Consider the following 12118-nt stretch of genomic DNA (forward strand, 5'->3'; position numbering starts at 1 on the left):
ATAATTATCTCAGCACTAATAGCTACCAATACGTACAGACACATTCTCTAGTGAAAGGTAGAAGGGAAAATATGAGTCACAGGATTAGGGGAAACAAAATAATAAAATGAAGCTGAGAGGTTATCAATCCTAAGGAAAGACAAGAGACAAAAAGGAGTGTGCACTGCTAATTTCATCCTAATAATTTTCAAGCACTTTCTTAAGCCTGTAAGTGGACAGAAAATAATTTTCCATTATTAAACATAGTGATCCCTATAGGGACATGTTATCACCTCACGTATATGAGGCATATACAGCCTCAGTGAGTGAGTTCAGGACAAGACATCAACACAGCAAACATCTTCAACAGAACCAATAAAAAAATTAGGTTAACAAAATGCAATTAATCAGAAACTATCCACAGCAGGAAGGAAAAATAAGATGTCAAATTTAGAAATGAAAAGAAAAAACGAAAAGAAAATTATAAGGACAGACAGTGAAAAAATTTCTAGAACACCCAAGGGGTATTTTGAAATTTACCCTTAGACATGAAGAACAGGTGCACTAACTGGAAAAATGGGAAGGTATTTTATTGAAAAAGAAATGAACACTAAAAATATTGTAAGAGTCAGCAAATCAATAGGAAACTAACATCAATATAAGAGTTATCTTTGTAGATGCTGAACATATTTTTGCACTAATTTCCATTACTTGTATCAAAGTTTCACTCTAATTTTTTTTAGAACTCTTTTCCCCAACCTCCAAAAAGATTCAGGTACAAAGAAGTAGATTATTAAATAGAGGTAGATGTATTAGAAAAAAAGCACTTTTTAAGAGCTACCTACCTAAATAAAATTGATTTGTCTGTCAAAATCTTTCAGAGTAAGAGGAATTATCTTTCTAAAAATTAAAAATGTACATGAATATTTTATAGAATGTCTTTCCTTAGCTGTCAATAACATTTAGTAAATAAAATCGGAAAAAACCCTCCAACTTATTTCTTACTATGCAAGCAGTTTGATTACTTTTCTACACTTACTTCAGCTTATTTAGTGGTATTATTGTGCCATTCCTTATCAAGAGAAACCTGCACAGACATACACCACTAAATGGGTATATCCTAAATATATGAAGGCCCAGGTGGAGCTTCCTCTTCTTGATAGAACAATGCAGTTGAAAAAAGCAGTCTTATTTTTAGTTTCAGTTCAACTATAGCTCCTCATGTAACACAATAAATATTATGTTACTCCTTTGCTTAAAAAAATCTATGAATGTGTTTCCATAAATGAATTGCATTGAAAAAACACAAGGAACTGAATTTTTATTTGAAAATAAAACTTGATATAAATATAAAAAAGAAATATGCCTATATATATTACATTTGTTATCTAAATTTGTCTAAATACATTAAAATTGTTATATACCAGTGTAACCATACTACATCTGGATAATGTTGAAAACTCAATGTCTTTTAATAAATTCAGAATGGATTGTAGTTAATACAGGCATAGCCTGCACTATCAGCATACAGCTCAATTCCAAATTAATCTGAACAGAAGCCATAAGGAGAAATGCTGGAAAAGGATGCAAAATATGCATGCTGAAATTGTAAAGGAAAAGTGGAGAGCAAACCACAGAGCAAAGCCTGAGGTTAGCAATAATGTCTTTTCCAATAATTTCTTAACTTCTGTGCTTTGTTTTTTACATGCACATTATTTGAATACCCAGAACTGTATCAGTAAGTCACTTACTAAATCTTGCAGGGAAAAACATATTGGTATAAACTGACATTTGTCATGGCTTTAGAGACTCTTGTACTTCTAGAACCAATTTCACTTTTCCAGCTACTGGAAACAAAATATATTCATATAAGGGAAAAGACAATAGATAATATTTACTGGAGCAGCCTCCAGCTATGCTATTACCACAGGCAAAACACATTTTCCATTAAAAATAATTTTTAAAAATATTTTTATGACAAGCCAAATTATATTTTCCATTTATTTTCGGTGTTTTCTTTGTTGTTTGGAGGGTTTTTTTTGTACTGAAGGATAAAAACTTAATTTCCTTCAGCAGTTTCAAAAAAAAAAAATTAACAATTGTAGGGAGAAAGGAGAGGTGGTTTGGTTTGTTGCTCTTTTTTCAATGTTCTTTCACAGCTAACTTTAGGTAGAGCAAATCCTTTAAGATTAACCAAGCTGATCAACACAGAATATCTGCTAGATGTCCTTTTCTGGATGGTGTAAAGCTGCTGTACTTGTGCTTTATATTACAGCCCCTAGGCACCATAAGTCTCTTGGCTTCCCAAAGCTCTAACCTTTCATTTTCACCTGTTTTGTAGCAACACTCATCTCTGTTACCTTCTCCCAAGGTGGGTGCTTTGTCTTCACAGCCAGGCAAAGTGCCACCACGTTCCACAGGGTCACTACCCACTTACGGCTCAGCATCTGCTCAAGAAGCACCAGAGCCTCAGACAGCTTGCACTGAAGCAGCTAAAAGTGCTTAAAAGCATTTTAAAGAAGATTCTTTGAGAGGCCATGGCAATGAGGACAGTTCCTGTGGAGTTTAACGCTATTTTCTCCCAGGACCCCTGACATCTATATACAAACGTGAACAAAATGAGTTTTTACACTTTTTTCACTGCATTCATTACCTCAAGTCTCTACACTCTCTAGGCTGAGATCTGAGTCCTCCAAGTCCTTCATACGGGTTCTCTTGCAAATCAGGTTTTCTCCTGTGTTTTCAAAATAGAGGGGGGTGTTCATTTCAGTCTGTAACAGCTCTTGCTGTAGCACAAATGCACATGCTTCCCTCCTCTGACCTACTCATGCCACAGTTACATTTAGACAGCCTCAAAATTGGTTCTACCATTGCCAGCACAGACCTTGAAGCAGCTAGAGAGCACCGTTTACAACATGCATTTTTACTCAGTGAAAATCAAGCCCAGGTCAACATGTTATCTATAAACTGGCCCTGAGAGCTTCCACTTGGAAGAGGAGCTCCATGCCCACAAATCATTCTTTAATAGCAATGAGGAGACAGATTGAGCATCAAACCTGCACATCACATTTCTTCCAAGCAGCTGAAAAAATGTTTGTAAGTGCCAGCATTTAAATGATATTAGCTTCTTCTCATTTCAAGACTATGCAAAGTAATTTTCCTCTCTGCATACCCAAGCACTGCAAAAGGCAACCATAGAGGGTCAACAGCATCCAATGTCCCTCCAGTGCTCTTGAGACAATACACAGTACAGGATAAGAGATGACAGAACCACAAAAAAAATTTAGGTTGGAAGTTAACTGAAGGTTCTCTACATCAACTCCCTTTTGAACTCCACAGGCCTCTGAGAAAGTTGCTATTCTGTCGGATCCTGGGTAACTAAAGGCTGTTGTGCTGCAATGGGAAAGCTCCATTTTGCATATATGCATAAACACACACATCCATCACACATACATACACACACACACACGTCATTTTTTAACTATTCCAGTTATGCTCCAGGTTTTTAAAAAGGCAAAACTTCAGCACCTTAACCTCTAAGATTTAAGAGATATGCGCATAATTTTTAGCATCTTGTATAAAAGTATTGGTAAGCGGTTTCCATCCAAGTCCAAGCAAAACCTCCTCATTATATACAAACATTTCTCAGTATTTTTCAGCTCAAAAACAAGCAAACTTCTGATGACTACTAAAAGAACAATTCGGATTTTTTCTTTCCTTTGCTGCCAAATGTTTGATGCAAACACTGACCTGGTATAAACTGCCACAGCTCCACAAAAAGCTCTTTCATGTTTCTCCTTTTCATTGATGCCAGCACAACTGCGACATGAGCTATACCGTGTCATAATTGGAAGAAAGAATTTTGGAAATATCAGGATCAGATACAAGGGCTTAATGAGTAAAGACCAGCAAGAGCTCTTTCTGCTGATAAGGTGTAGTACATGCACATTGCCATTTATTACACGAACTTCTCCCTTTCAGGGGCTGCCCCTGGACTCCTCTCTGAAACAGAGTTTAGAAAGTAAGTCCTTTCTGCACCTCATGACTCAACTGGAGGGTTCTCTAATAAACTTTGTCTGAAGCTCCCACTCTGCAAACGACAAAGGGTCATTACATTGTAATGATAATTACTCTGGCCCAGAAGGAACATGCAACAGCTTTTTCTTTTCTCCTGACTTATTAGTCGGCTTTTAAGTCAGATTCTACTGCAATTAGTAGCCAACGACATGGCACTGGGCTTTTCATTAACCCACCTATCAAATTACATCCCATGCAATGCAGAAGAAAGCACGTAAGAGCATTTGTTGATCTGGAGACACAGCATCCTCCATCTCTCCACATGAACAAAAATCTCAACAGCCTCAGAGTAGGATTTTCATTGCCATTCTGAAGGGGTGAAGATGCTTTTTTTCCTTGAATAGCAATGATTGTTCAAATGCAAGTTGCTAACATATGAACTGACAGTTGCAAGGCTGAATTCCTTAGGAGCCATAATTATTTATGGCACTTTATTACAACAACTCTGAAACATATGGTTACCTTATTAGAAATTAGAATTTATTTTCATATAAATCTCAGCATGACATTACACCAAAAGAACTAAAGTTACTCGAGGGGATGGCAGATAATTCCACTTTCCAGGGTTCTGTAGTTGGAATAAGAATTTAAACTAATTAACTTGTAAATATAAAAGCGGTTTTGATAACAGAAATATCTAGCACCATATAAGGCATAAACATCATCTTCCAAAAAACTCTTGAATCTTCTTAGTATAAAAAAATTTTAATATTTTCCTTGAAATCTCTCTGTCCACTGGCAAGAATATCATCTCTGCCTTTGAACTTATGCATTCATTTGACAGGAGAAAGGTCTATTTTGTTTTTAACTCAGTTTCCTCAAAGAGCAGCTCACAGCACAAGGAATCTGCAGCCTCATTTATTGAAGTCCATATGCCCACAGATGCAGGACTTTGACTGACAAGTGCCTGCCTTTTGATGATGTTATAAAAGATGAATTTGAGTTCATGCAATGGTTAAGAATATAATTTTAAATAAAAAGTCTTTCTTTATGAAAACAGTAGGCAAGACAAATTTATTATTTGTATTATACCCCCGAGAGAAGGCACTTTCTCTGATAAATAGGATTATATACATAGCAGAAGTTTAAGTTTGACGCTGTCAGGTAATTGAAGTTTTAAAAAGTAGGTTAACAAGTGTCTTTCAAAGAATGTGAACTTTTAAAAAAGCAACCTGGCATCAAGTCATGTGTTTATAAAAGGCAGGAGTGGAGGGGTTTTCTGAGGTTTTTGGCAAGGAGGGGTGGTTTGGGGTTTTGTTTTGTAAGCCTCCACATGAGGACTTAGTGTTTCAGTTGAACAGCTATCAAGGTAGTCTTTAAGGCAGAGATGATGATCTTGGCCATAACATTTTTAGATTCTTCTCCTGTCCTACTCTTTTTTATGGTTTCAGCATAGAGAAAAATTCAGTGCATTTACCATCAACATTTGTTCCATGCCCTTAACTTCATGAAATTACCTGAAGCACCCACTACGTACAGCTCGTGTATATGTACACCTGTACAGCACAGAACATGAGTCTATTATAGCACACAGTGAATAACTTCTGCAGGAAACAGACGTCTTGGGATGCAGGTTTTTTGAGAGTACCACAAACAGAAGGATTATCATTAAAAGCTGACCCAGAAGTCAAGCCAATGGACATCATCCAAAACCACAGTCGTACATCACTGCCACACAGAAGGTTTATATGGTACCACATAATGTTAATGTCACCTCCCAAGCCACAAGGCGGTGAAATTAGAACAGCTGCAATGAAATCACTACAGAGGAGGAGGGGGAAATTCAACAAAATTCACCTTATTTTATAGAGCAAGAAAAACACCAGCTGCAGAAACTCAGTGGATTGCCAGTAGGCTTGTACTCTGAGGGCCATATGCAGGACTGGGTTTATTCTTTTTCAGTTCAAATGGCTCGTGAAAAGTTCTGCCACTGAAACATTATTTATGTACAGGATGTGATGAGTCAATGATTAAATATCAGAGGTAAGCTTTATGGAGTTCTCATCTTCAGAACTGTAACAGAAGCCACACTGTATGATGAAAGATTTTTTTGTTCCTCTATGTTTTGCAAAAGAAGTGAACTTCTGTTTTTGATTGTTTGTTTTGAATTTTTTTGTTGGGTTTTTTTTTCCATTAAAGCATGCTGATGGTGATGTCTTTGCACTTGGAACTAAATCATTAATCTAAAAAGGTTAATTTTTCCCAATTTCTCCAACAATGGAAAAAACTCCAACTTTCTGCCTCTTTGCGTTGCAATTATTTTTTTTTCTATGTGACTTTCAGAAAACAAACATCTTCTGACCAAACCTACACTATTGTACGTTCAGAACACATTTTTTCAATATATTTATGTATCTATGTTTCTGTAAAGGATTTTCTGACTACATCTGACATCAAGTTCAAAGGAAAAGAAACTGAAAGCAATAAAGACCTGTGTGTGTGTGTGTGTGTGTGTGTGTGTGTGTGTGTGTAACATATTTACAAATCACAAGTAAATGAAACATTGTTTTATTTTTAAAGTAGCAGCAAAATCCTGAGATACCAAGTTAATGATCTGTCATGTTGAGAGCTTGATAGCCTTGTGCACAAGTCAACCAACGAGTGTTGGGAAATTATATTGTTCTACAAACTTAAGATAACTAAGAATGGTATCTCTTGCTTTACAAGAATATTGAGACAACTACCTTTCAGAGCTCTAAGTCAAAATATTTAGATGAAAAAATAAAAAAGGAAAAAAAGAAGAAGAAAAGTAGTGACCTTAGAATTTTATTCTCAAGTGAGATAAAAAGCTTTATCTGGTCTGTCTTCCAGTGCCACATGTAGAAGGGAGACTGGATGCCTACAGGAGATGACTGCACGGTGGTCTGGCACGTCAGGTGGATGCTTTGCCTGGTCAGTCTGTGCTGCAAGCTTAGATCCGTGCTCAGTGCCAAATGAGCACTCAGTTTTTTCCCAAAGCTTTCATTCTTCTTTATCTCATCTACCTAAAATCTGCCAAGCCCAGAACGTTATCCTAACTCTTCCTCACAGCACAAACTAAGCAGATTTTCTGAATTTGGCTAGTATTTCATAGCTTATGTGACATTTTTTTCAAATGAGTAATAATTTGTGAACAACGGATTACAATAACATGTCTGGAGAACAGAAGGAAAAGGGTGATTTGGTTGTGTTTCTTCTGAATGAAAGTCACAAGTGCTTCTAGAGCATTCTCCCAAGTTCAGAAATGGATTGGATTTTCACAAATATTAAGGTATTTAACTCATTACTCTTTAAGTTGAGGTAACAGCACTAAGGTGACGTTGAGATCAGGTCATATAAGGAATCATCCTAGAGAGCATACTTAGGTATACAGGAAAAGAACACTCTACCATATCATCATAAAATGAAAATATTCATCTTGTAGGTCCACTGTAGTCAATGGATTCTTTCTTTTACTAGAAAGAATCTATAATAGAAATTATAGATTTCTATAATTATAGAAATAATCTTCTTTAAATCTTAAATCCTGTTATCACAGGACCATTCTCTGGTGACTCTGGTTAACCACATGCTGCACAACATGACAAGACATCTTGTGGTGTGCTACTGTACCTCTTTTTCTAGATGCTTCTTGGAAGCTTAAGAAAGTGTGCGCAAAGGTGCGGACGGAAGGTTAATACTAATTTTCTTGCTCTGTGCACTTCTGTTGGTGAGAAGAGGCATGAATTTGTCCTAACTGAGATATTCATCCCTCTTCAGGTTTTAACAGTTCTAACATGGATCAGAGCTCAACAGCAACTAGATAAAAATCACTTTTGTACCAACATAACAACTTTGCAGGTGGAAAGAGCGCCTTAATGTTAATGTTTCAAGCTAAGAACATAATAAGAATGAAGAGCTGAAATGTGGCAGAGGAATATTCTTTTGCTCTTTCTTGTGAAATATAGATAATCATTGAATTCTTTTCAGAAGACATGGCTCTTTTCTTGTTAGCATCTAAGAAGTGAGGATCAGCATGCTTGCTAGCAACAAGCCTGGCTTTCAGCTGACTTGATTTTCCTTAGTTCATCATCTCTGAGCTTCAGACTCTATCTGCTGACACTTCCCTGCCTCTCAGTTTGCCATATGCAGACTGTTCCTATTAGTATTTGCAAAGCAGTCATAAACTGCAGAGCTTTTCAGCTCTGAAGAAGTCCTACATACAGACATTTGTAGGTCTGTACACATCACATAACATACCTGGAAGGACCAACATAAGACAGACTCAAATGAATTCCCCATTTTAGTCCTGGTTTTGCCATGAACTGCTGCCCCACATGTAACTAACACTCACATGTGCAACTTTCAGTGCTCAGCATAGGAGCCCAGATGTCACGTTCCAAGAAGTCACAGCTACAAGTGTGCACAGACTGCTACAACTTGACTGTTTGAGTCCTGCAGATCTTGGACTTGCACAGTTCCCAGAATTCATCCATGCATATGTGACAGAGATAAATGGACACTGGTTCAAGACTTGTGCCTAAGTATCCACAACTGTAGCTAAACCTCAGGTAACATGATTAATAAAAATATCTCTATAAATCTCTCTTCAAAAGATGAATACTCTAATTATCTCTCATATATGCAAGAAAAGAAGGCAAATGTCAAAAAACCCCCGACTTTTAAGTAAAATGTGTTGCTTTTACAGAACATAGAGAATCTCCACTTATCTCCTTCATTCATTACAAGCTCCATTTACTTGTTTGTTTTCAGAAACTTCTGTCTTTCCTGAACACATCTCTGTTATTTCAAAAGTGGAATGCATACAGTGAGTGGTTATCCTGTATGTACATCTTGACGTGAGAAGCTGCTAATTACTTGAAAAGTAGTTACTGGAAATGAATAGTAAAAGCCTCTCAGGTTTGTATTATTTATTGTACAAATATGTTGATGTAAATTCTCTGATAAAAGTTAGAAACTTTTTTATTCTTTTTTCCATTGTACTGCTAATGTGAATACGGAATGTTAAAAAAAGAGACAAATACTTGTCAAAAAGCAAAGCAGACTCACCATACTTCAGAGATCTTACAAAATTAAATTCATGCTGTAAGCTCCAGCAGGATAAAACTGTGTGAATAAGTGCAAGTACAAATAACAGTAAAACCATAGGTAACTCTACGTCAGAATTCACAAGTACTTCAAATACTGGAAGAGATGAGAAATTTGGAAAGCTCCAAGTTAATGATCTGGAGCACTCCAAACTAAGGTGTCACTTCCCAGAACATATCATGAGTATGAAATAGTTGAACCTTGCCACCTCCAAGGAAACAGTAATCTTACATGTCTTAAGTTTGAAGGCTTAGGAATGACAGAGACAAATCTAAACTACAACTGAGCATGAGATCTTCCTTCCTTCCTTTGTCTTGTTCAGGTGTTTTGGGTATTTGATTCTTACACAGTACACACAGAAATCCAAAAGAGTAAAAGAAAAAACGCACTCCTATACCTTATCAACATCCTGGCAACTGTACCTTCGGATCCATGCCTTTAGTCTCATTTAAGTCACAGCTTCAGCATGCATTTGAGACTATAGTACAGCCAACTATGAAATGATCCTACTTAGCAGATTGAACACAGAGATGAGAGGAAGGAGGTTAGAGAGGCATAGAGAGAAATTTTGCAGAGAGCTGTTCTGAGGAGTGAAAGGAAGGTCTTTATAGAGCTGAAAGGAATCACCTCTTGGCTAATCAATTTGTCAGTCTGTAGCTCCCCTTGCTCAAGGCCTCTCTTCTCTGCATTACCTCCTAAGAACTGCACTCCATCTAGCAAATTTATAATTTCATAAAATGCAGAAAGCAACACTCATCTATCCCATGGTCTCAGGCAGCAAAAGCAGCTGTGTTTGTTCTGTTGCCTCATGTTTCATCCACATACACAGAAATCAGGGATTTGATTTACTCTTCTGAAATTTAATGCAACATAGACCAGGTATGTTGTAATTCCTACTAATTTCCTTAAAAAGTTCCTTCTTTCACCATCACTCCCACTAATGTACTGCCAATATCTCCAAAATTGTTTGGGTCAAGATGTTTAAATTTTTTTCCCCAGAATTAAAAAAGGGACAGTCTGCTACTAGGTAAATAAAACTACTAAGCACTGATGCTATTTAAAACAGGAAAAAAAAAAAAGAACTAATACTGTGTTATGTATCATAGCTGATAAACAGCCTTCTTACTGTCTTCTGATCTCTGAGAAGTCCTTGTAGTACACACAGAGCAGAAGTTCCCACAGTTTTTTGTACAAAAAAGTTTCTCTCTATACACAGTATATCTGCTGCCTACCTTTAAAAACACATGCAGGAACTGTTTCCCCAGTCACTGGAAGTGCATATATAGGACAATTCAAATTTTTGTTTTAGAGAATTGACTTAAAACTGTAAGATTTATAACTGCAGTTTACTGAACACATGTATAAATTGCTATATAAAGCCATCCTGTTCACTTGCATACACTAAAAAATCTTTTTACGAATGCAGGATCATTTCAGCACAGTCCACGCACGTCTTTTTTTATTCTTTCATCCTGCCTTCCAATTCTTATGGTATATTTAAACACCTTGTCAAAAATGCCATCTCCCTTCCATCACCAGTACTATTGGAAAAACAATCCAGGGAAATATTTTTTACAAAGTAGTTTGAAAACTTCCTATAATGGTCAAAAGATTAAATACTGCAGCCTGACATGCAAGGGTATTCAAAAAAAAACCAACAACCCATAATGCAAAGGCAGGAAGGAATGTGGCATATACTGAATCATCAATTTATTTTTTAATAAGTGCATCACAGCTATGAATAACAAGTTCTAGAAAACACTGAGAATCCAAAAGGAGAATAATATCCCATTGCATTCATTCCTGTGATGGAACAACACATGAACAGAACTACCTCAGCCACACTTTTCTTACAAAAGGTCTCTTATGTATCATAGGAAAACCATTTCAGTTAAGTACCTGTCCCACAGAAGTACTTCAGGGAGGACTGCAGGTCATCATTTTTATATTCGAGCCTCAGTACTCCTTCACTCTTACCTTTCTCACAAATGCCTGAAGAATTCCCACTTCCTAAATTAATGCATTTTATAAAGACGCTGTTCTTCGAAAAAGATTTTAGAAGGTAGGTGCTATTCTCTGAAAAACAGCACTTTTCAACTCAGCATGACCAGGGTGTGCCAAGGCATGACTGCAACAATGAATTATGCCCATAGACAGGTAATCCAGATGGTCCAGCACCACTTGTAACCTTCAATCTCTATTTATGAACACGGGAAGGGTCCTTGTCTTATTCACCATCATGAAACTGAACTTTGCAAAGAAATTCATTCATGTGCAATTTATTTCAAATGATATTTCTGAATAGGCTGTTCAGGGGGCAGGTCTGAATATTTTGTTTACCTTCACAATATGCAGAGTCTCCTTGGACAGAGAGATAACCATTCTTGCATTCACAAGTAGCTTTTGTGTTCCAGTTTTTGCACTCTGAATTTTCACCACATCTGTGCCCCTCTGCACAGAAGTTATGGCCTGAAATACAAGGAACATACAATATGGTATTAAAATGTGTTTATTTCAGACATTCAGATATTTGCATTGACTGTATCACTCAAACTTCATCATGCTACATTCCAGAAATTCTCTCTACAAACCTAGCTGGTTTGGATTTCTCCATCAATTTGGGTTTCTCTCTTTTTGGGTTTCTCCATCAATTCATTCTCAGTAAAACCATTTCGTTCAAAAAAGTATTTGTATGACTACTTTAAGTTAGGAGAAAAGACAACCCCAAAGCAGGAAGCAACGACAATTCATTAGTGTTCTACTGACCCCATGTAGCATAAGCCTCTGATTGTCAAAAAGTGCAAGACTAACTTACACCAAAAAGACAATAAAGTGAAATATAAAAGAAAAAAAATTCTTCAAAATTCTCTTATTATGCATAACCACACAGAGACCAAAATGAGGCACCGCACAAAACTGCACTGGTAGTCAAAGCAACCCCAGACACTGCCTTGTAATTCTGTCATCAAAAAACAGTTCAATTGTTTCTACCATT

At 36.6% G+C, this 12118-nt stretch overlaps 1 protein-coding gene across 4 annotated transcripts in view; it reads right to left on the minus strand.

Annotated features, from left to right (window-relative positions):
* NELL1 (neural EGFL like 1) overlaps window positions 1–12118 on the minus strand; it is a 279771-nt gene that overhangs the window by 179630 nt on the left and 88023 nt on the right. For all 4 annotated transcript variants that reach the window (XM_027662212.1, XM_027662213.1, XM_027662211.1 and 1 more), the window contains exon 12: window positions 11464–11592. In XM_027662212.1, coding sequence (XP_027518013.1) covers window positions 11464–11592 — 129 coding nt within the window. The remainder of the gene's footprint in view (window positions 1–11463; window positions 11593–12118) is intronic.

Source organism: Corapipo altera, unplaced genomic scaffold, assembly GCF_003945725.1.
Source record: "Corapipo altera isolate COAL_440 unplaced genomic scaffold, ASM394572v1 RXGC01000072.1, whole genome shotgun sequence".
Lineage (NCBI taxonomy): Eukaryota > Metazoa > Chordata > Aves > Passeriformes > Pipridae > Corapipo > Corapipo altera.